At 50.2% G+C, this 7,695-nt stretch overlaps 1 protein-coding gene across 2 annotated transcripts in view; it reads left to right on the top strand.

Moving 5' to 3' along the window:
* Positions 1 to 4,671, top strand: part of LOC128270707 (voltage-dependent calcium channel type A subunit alpha-1-like) — a 16,275-nt gene extending 11,604 nt beyond the window's left edge. The window contains exons 11-26 of one of the 2 annotated variants that reach the window (XM_053008121.1): positions 17 to 160; positions 231 to 432; positions 508 to 672; positions 746 to 856; positions 927 to 1,010; positions 1,076 to 1,258; positions 1,341 to 1,432; positions 1,501 to 1,651; positions 1,728 to 1,855; positions 1,923 to 2,125; positions 2,193 to 2,502; positions 2,583 to 2,740; positions 3,648 to 3,848; positions 3,948 to 4,099; positions 4,176 to 4,438; positions 4,527 to 4,671. In XM_053008121.1, coding sequence (XP_052864081.1) covers positions 17 to 160; positions 231 to 432; positions 508 to 672; positions 746 to 856; positions 927 to 1,010; positions 1,076 to 1,258; positions 1,341 to 1,432; positions 1,501 to 1,651; positions 1,728 to 1,855; positions 1,923 to 2,125; positions 2,193 to 2,502; positions 2,583 to 2,740; positions 3,648 to 3,848; positions 3,948 to 4,099; positions 4,176 to 4,438; positions 4,527 to 4,671 — 2,692 coding nt within the window. The remainder of the gene's footprint in view (positions 1 to 16; positions 161 to 230; positions 433 to 507; positions 673 to 745; positions 857 to 926; positions 1,011 to 1,075; positions 1,259 to 1,340; positions 1,433 to 1,500; positions 1,652 to 1,727; positions 1,856 to 1,922; positions 2,126 to 2,192; positions 2,503 to 2,582; positions 2,741 to 3,647; positions 3,849 to 3,947; positions 4,100 to 4,175; positions 4,439 to 4,526) is intronic. The other variant, XM_053008122.1, reaches the window with a different exon arrangement.
* The last annotated feature ends 3,024 nt before the right edge of the window (positions 4,672 to 7,695 follow it).

The following is a 7,695-nucleotide window of genomic DNA, read 5'->3' as shown; positions in this document are numbered from 1 at the left end:
TCCCGTTTTTCCCCAGAGGGTCATACTTCATCTACAGCGAGGTGGACGGACTACCGCGATCGGCCAAACGCGAGTGGAAAACGCAGTACTTCAACTACGACAATGTCGCCACCGCCATGCTGACCCTGTTTGCCGTGCAAACTGGCGAAGGTTGGCCACAGTAAGTGTCGCTTTGCGGTCGTGGTTACATTCACTCCACCTTCAACCACTTCCCCTGTCCCACCGAACAGGGTACTGCAAAACTCCATGGCGGCCACGTACGAAGATCAGGGACCAATACAAAACTTCCGCATCGAGATGTCGATCTTCTACGTCGTGTACTTCGTGGTGTTTCCGTTCTTCTTCGTCAACATCTTCGTGGCCTTGATCATCATCACGTTCCAGGAGCAGGGCGAAGCGGAACTGCAGGACGGTGAAATCGACAAAAATCAGGCAAGTCAGGAGCGGGTGGGCAAGCGCAGATCCTTGACTCTAGCGGACACTAACCGACGGAATGTTGTGGTTTAGAAATCTTGCATCGACTTCACGATCGGAGCGCGGCCGCTCGAGCGCTACATCCCAACGAAACACTCCGGGTTCAAGTATACCGTCTGGCGCATCATAGTTTCGGCCCCGTTCGAGTACTTCATTATGTCGCTGATTGTGTTCAACACGCTGCTGCTGATGATGAAGGTACGCCCTGCTATGTTGCTCTGAACGGGTAGTTAATCCCATCCCTTCTGTCTCACCTTTCACCGTTCCGCAGTGTCACGATCAGAACAAAAAGCTGGAAAACTTCATGAAGTATCTGAACATGATATTCACCGGAATGTTTAGCGTGGAGACGGTTCTGAAGATCATTGGGTTCGGTGCAAGGGTAAGTGCTAACGGCGGCGGTTGTCCATGCCGTGGTCACTGTGTCACTCTGTGTCTCTGCTTCTTTGTAGAACTTTTTTAAAGACGCTTGGAATGTGTTCGATCTGATCACCGTCATCGGTAGCATCGTGGATGCGCTGATCCTGCTGCTTTGGGTACGTCAAACGAAATGTCATTGCTACTGCGTGTTGCAGGACTAACGCCTGCTGTCCCTTTCCAGGAAAACTCGTTCAACGTCGGGTTTCTCCGGCTGTTCCGTGCTGCCCGTTTAATCAAGCTGCTGCGCCAAGGTGACACCATCCGTATTCTCCTCTGGACTTTTGTCCAATCCTTCAAAGCACTGCCCTACGTTTGCCTGCTGATTGCTATGCTGTTCTTTATCTACGCTATTATCGGAATGCAGGTATGAGGCTGTGAAGCTACACTTGTGATTGCCATTGCCACTAGAACCGCATTTCTTTTCTGACTCATCCAATCCGATCCAGGTGTTTGGAAATATAGAGCTAGATCCCGATACCGCCATCAGTCGTCACAACAACTTCCGGTCGTTCCTCGATGGTTTAATGTTACTATTTCGGTAGGTCCGACCTCCTAGACTAGCCGTTCCGGCCACTAAACAGTGGGGTTGCTTTCCACCTCTTTTAGATGCGCAACCGGTGAGTCCTGGCCGAACATCATGTTGGCGTGTCTGAAGGGAAGACCCTGTGATCCTCGGGCGAACAAACCGAACGAAACCTGTGGGTCCACGCTGGCGTACGGCTATTTTGTGTCGTTCATCTTTTTCTGCTCCTTTCTGGTACGGAACCTGCGAAGCGCTGTGTAGTTGGCCCGTTTCACACGCTCCAAGACTTCTTACTTCTTCCCCTTTGCAGATGCTGAACTTGTTCGTCGCCGTCATTATGGACAACTTTGATTACCTGACGCGAGATTCCAGCATCCTGGGGGCCCACCACCTGGACGAGTTTGTGCGCATCTGGGCCGAGTACGACCCGTCGGCATCGTAAGTCGTCGTCTTGGTGGTAGGAGGTTTCGGAGGTTAATTGAAGCGTTCACTTCCTGTTCCTCAGTGGTAAGCTGCACTACACCGAGATGTACGATATGCTGAAGAACATGGCGCCACCGCTCGGGTTCGGCAACAAGTGCCCCAATCGGTTGGCCTACAAGAAGCTCATCCGCATGAACATGCCCGTCGACGAGGAAGGCCGTGTGGGCTTTACGACCACGCTGTTTGCGTTGATCCGGGAGAATTTGAGCATCAAGATGCGCCCAGGTAAGGTGTTCAGTCCGGTTTGTAGTCCGGAGCACCCAGCGTTAATCCTCGTTTTTCTCACCACTAGCGGAGGAGATGGATCAAGCAGACAGTGAGCTGCGCCAAACGATCAAGCAAATCTGGCCGATACAGGCGAAGAAGATGGTGGATCTGTTGGTGCCACCGAACGGTGTGCTGAACACGGGCAAGATGACGGTCGGCAAGCTGTACGCCGGCATCCTGATGCTGGAAACGTGGCGCAACAACAAGGGCGCCCGGTACGACTTCGAACCGGAGCTGCAGGAGCACAAGGGCCACGAGATACAGGAACCGTACCTGGACGATGGCCATCTGCATCCGGACCAGCGAAACGGACACGTGCGATCACCCAGCCTTCAGTAAGTGCGGATGCCGGAGTGGGCAGAGTAGAACTGGTCACTGAAATTGCGGGTTTCTTGTTTTCCACCCAATCCTCTAGGCGCGGATCGGCGCTGGAGCGTTCGCCAAGTCCCCGGCATCTCCACCACGATATCGGCTTCTCGGAGACGGTGTCGAACGTGGTGGAGATCGCACGACGCGATCATGTTATCGGTAGGCACCACTATGGGCATGGCTATGGCGGTAGATATCATAGAGGTATCATCTTCACGCTTGAATTGTTCATTTCCCCGTTCACTAACTGACACGGGCGCGAGACGGCACGGGCACGTCGTCAAGCGGCGTGCCCGTGCTTCTCGTGCCGCACCCTCGGCACTCAAACGGTCCTGTTATGCGATATTTATTTTCCATGATAGTTGTAGCTACCATACCGGCCGGCGGTGTCCTGGCCGTTTCCCCGGGCGACACGCCGGCATGATCCCTTACTGATCCCTTAGGGATGCTCCCTTAGAGATCCGCCGCAAACCTCGCCATCTCACTAGGCAAGCAAACTCATCGAATGAAGTAGCAAAGCAGATCCCCGAAAGGGTTTCCCGTCTCGTGTGTTCTGTTCTGTCCGAATGTCCCGTTTTAGCTCGCCGTAGAGATACGTTCTGTCTAGCCATTGCTTAGCGTGTTCAATTTAGAAACTATAGTACAGCTACACACGTTACCAGCACGAACTTCGCAAGTTGCGGCCCAATTGAGAATTGGCAGCGAAAGAATCGGGTTCTGTTGGGCACCGCAAAACCGGTACACCCAACGGAATGACCCAGCAAGTGTTTGAAACGGGCTTTGCGACTCCATTGCACGGAATGTCTCCCGCAGCGTTCGCGCATGATTTGATAGCATTTGGCGCAATTTGTACCCATTACACGCATGATTGGTTTCTGGTGACGTCAGAATCGATCGGGATGCTGATCGATCGCTGACCGACCGGACTTGCGGGCCCCGTCCGTACTTTTTCGCGCGGCTCGTGGATTCGTGGTCCCCCTATCCCGGGCCGGGCTGGGGCCACGAGCGCGGCGGTGATGATCATGAAAATAAATATGACAGCCAAAACAGCAAGCAAAAACGACCCACACGAAACACACTGTACATAGGTTTGACATTTTGTAACATAAAGGTTCCTGGTCCGTAGCCACCAGTCCGGCACGTTCGCCGTCGCCCAGCCGCCTGGATACGCAGATCAGTGCCCACCATCGGTGCAATCGTAGAATACACCCGTACGGTACGACTAGCCTCGGCCAGCGCTCGCGGTCCCCGAGTCCGGCACGGCTGCAGGAGTGGAGAGAACGGGAACGTGACCGGTACCGCGAAGAAATCGGTGACTATCGATCGAGCGAACCGCCCCACCCAGCCACCCCTCACTGACCGCGGTGTCCACCCCTCTTTCTCTCTCTCTCTCTCCGTCTCCCTAATCCAGTGACGAGACCGTACATCCAGCACACGTACCCAGTATTACAATCACACCGGGACTTCGGACGGAGACTGCCACCACGACCAATCAAACCGACGACGCTCCAGCTGAAATCGACCAACATCAACTTCCCGCAGCTCAACACGAGCCCCACGCATGTAAGCCATAGCGTCTCCGTTTGTTAGCGGTCCGCACGCCTAACCTCAACTCTTGGTCTTGGTCCCTTCCGAACAGCAAAACCTGCATCTCTCGCTAAACACACACACCCTGCCGTACAGTGTTCATTCGTTGCCGGGCTCGCGCGGGGATATCCCGCGCGATCCGCGCATCTACCACCACACCGAGAGCGAACGGGACCGGGAACGGGAGCGGGTCCGGGAGCGCGAGCGGGACTACGGGTCACGCTACGTGTTCCGCGACACGGAACGGGAGCTGTTCGAGATCGAGCGCGAACTGGAGCGGGCCCGCGACTCGGCCCGCGACACCGAGTACGAGAGGTACGTACGACGTTCGCCGCGAATCCACTATCCAGGTCCTGGTTCTAATCACGGGTTGTCCACTCCGCTCCCCTTTTCCGGCACACAGAGTGGAACCCCTGTCGTATGAGCATCTGTACACGCTCGGGCGCACCGGCGGCAGCGCGTTCGGGGCGTCCGCCCTGAACGGCTACAAGCCGAAGGTGGGCATGCACTCGATCTACTCCGAGTCGGACGAGGGCGACTGGTGCTAGCACGCCGCGGGACTCGCCGCGAATACAACGAAATCAATCCAACTATCGAACTCCACTGCCAAACCAGCAGCCATTACCGAGCATATCCGCCGTGCCGTGGCCGGCCGTCCCGGCTGGCAGTCCTGCGTTCCCATCCCCATCCAGCCATCCGACGGCGACGGTGGTCCTTCCCGAGTCGTAGATCGGTGCGACGCGAGCGTCACGGATGCCGTGCAGTCGTCGTGCATCACCCGCTGGCCACTGGCGATGCTGGTGCAACCGCTTGTGATGAAGTTCTACTCCGGTTAGTGGTTAGGGAAGCCAGCTAGGGAAGCTTCCTTGAAGGGCGGACGGGCGCCCGATCGAAGCGATTTGTCCGATCGGAGCGTGAAAAGCGTTCGCGTAGCTATAACTATCGAAACGTATAAGCATCGGTTCCATCCAGTCAAATCATTGTGAGATGAAATTAGGACACTCTAGTAGTAGTACGCAACAGTAACTCGTGTTTCGTAGTAGTGCCCCGCATGGCGAGTAGACAGCGATAGTCGCCCCAACTCGAAACGTTTCCATCACTTCTCCCTCTCTCTCTCTCTTTCACTCTACCAAACATTAGTCAAATCAAGTACGGCACCGGCGGAAAAAGAAAGCAATATCTAAGCCAAAACAGTAGAGACTCTACTTTAAAATCACAAACGGTACATACATTTACTCCGATATCTATTTACTTGGTTGATGATAGGTCGCTAGAAGCATCGGCATACACTGAGCCATTCGAAGCCAACGATTCTTCGTTGAACTTGTTCAAGTATTGATTCATGGGCTAGTTTACATTCTAATGTGTTTCAGCCGTGGTTTGGTTGTCGTTTCGAATTCGGGCTATTGCTAGTACTTTAATAAACTTGTCACAGTTGTCTCACCTTGTTTTGCAATCAATTGCCATTGTTTAGTAGCAGGCTTGTAGAATTCGCAGAGACCCATTAAGGAGTGTATTGCAGAAAGGCAATATCAACGAACATACATTCGAGCGTCTAGTGTAGAGAATATATTCTTCAAAGTATCATTGACAAACGCGGGTAGTTGATTATAGGAATTGATTAGAATACCAGACCGTTAATGCATTCTTCTAGCAGCAGTAGCACAAGTGCAAGGGAAGACACCTGGCAAGTTAAGGGTTAGTAGGTTGAGCGAATAGTTGGAATGGTCATAAATCTGTTTCGTTAGTTTTGTTACACCAACAACAATCATATCAATGCAGCACACTGTGTATGGTTCTATGCTGAAAAGCATTTACGCACATTTAGTCAATACGCTCTACAACCATTCTGTTACACAATGTTGATGAGTTCCGCCAGCGTAGTGGACCGTTTCGTTAGTGTTTGCTTATTTTAGTGTTACTAGATTTTCATCACCTCTATGGGGAAGCAAATAATGTAAAAACTATAAACAAATCACCGATAGAGAACAATTTGTGCAAACTAAATTACACATCATGCTTTTGCACTTGAAAAGTATTACAAGACAAAACAACCACTACACTGGAAGAAAGGTATAATAACTGTTTTTTATATAGTTGCTAGACATTCTCACGGAACAGAGTTTAAATACAAGCTTTAAGACATGTTACGAAATTCATCAGTTATAAAACCAAAATGGCGTCGGCGTCGTAGGGGTTGGTAATGAGACTATTGTTTTGAACTTGTATAACTTTCATCGTAAACAATCATTAACGCTTAACGTAAGAAGTGCGGTGGACGTGCGCCGTACTTCCTCGAAAACCAAAGGTGGCAACAAAAAGGTGGCCATCGAGTGAAATTAAAACAACACTAATTTTGTCGTCCAAAAGCAGGATTGCGTTTAACGGTAACGCACCACACCCAGGCATGTCCGGCAGAGCGGCGATACAATCGAAGTTTTGATGTTTGTTACGTTATGATATTACCGGTTCGATTTGCAATCGATCGCCACTAGGAAGCAAGTTTGGGGGCGAGTTGACGATATTCAAGATTGCGTTTCAATCCCGAGAAAAAACATAAACTCCATTGAAAAGAAACAAACATAGCAGCCACTAGAGTTAAATCAAGCAGTTACGAAGGTAAAATTATGCAACAGCAAATTTGAAACAAAAAACAACAAATACAAAACAACAACTGGAAAGTGATAAGATAACTTTTAGATATTAGCTAAATCAACCAATTTAGTGCTAGTCAAACTAAGCTAGTTCAAAGCGACCTCTTACTTGCAGCAATCTAGAATAGAACTAAACACATAATGCGACATTGAGCTGCTGCTGCTGCCCTTTCGAAGGGTGTCCAAACAAACCGCCAATCCAAAACAGAAATGTTCTTCAAGCATTACAATAATTACGACAAACCTGACTCCTCTGGCACCGGCGACAGTGTGCGAGTCGCCAGAACGCAATTGAATATTCTACATTAGCTAAACAAATTCAATTTCAACACACTCTATCGTAGTCAAGCGAATTAGGTGCCGATTGGTAAGCAAACAGGACAGCAAATCTGTAAATATGGGCAAGCTATTAATAGAAGTGCAGTAGGAAACATAGCCAGAGAATGCTGCGTTGAATTTACATAAATTACGATGAAAAGTATCAAAAAAAAAAAATTGAAACTAGTAGAAGCATATTAGGCCGCGGACATTTCAGGTCTTATTCAAGTGATGTTTGGTTAAATTTGCAGCGCTGGTACAGAGGCAACAATTGGGAGTTTTCATTCTATTGCTTTTTAATCGGCTAAACTCGACTAACGAATTGGTTATTCGATAACTTTTTTTCTAAAAAGAAAAGAAATTTGAGGCAGAGATAAGGCAAACTAATCGAACCACAAGTTTGTTCTTTGCATTAGCAAACGGCAAATGGAAACGATTCGCCACTCTCATCACATGCATGCTCGGCTTACCAGAAACTTAGAGTCAATAGACAGTAAGGAACTTACTTACGAATTTGCAAACGCGAAATATCTCATATAACTGCCACTCGCCCATACTGCAAAGGCGTTTTCGTGGCGCGCCGTCTACCAAGCGAATGCC

This window comes from Anopheles cruzii, chromosome 3 (genome assembly GCF_943734635.1).
Source record: "Anopheles cruzii chromosome 3, idAnoCruzAS_RS32_06, whole genome shotgun sequence".
Classification (NCBI taxonomy): domain Eukaryota; kingdom Metazoa; phylum Arthropoda; class Insecta; order Diptera; family Culicidae; genus Anopheles; species Anopheles cruzii.
Note: the sequence above shows the minus strand (reverse complement) of the source record. Positions and strands in the feature narration are given on the sequence as shown.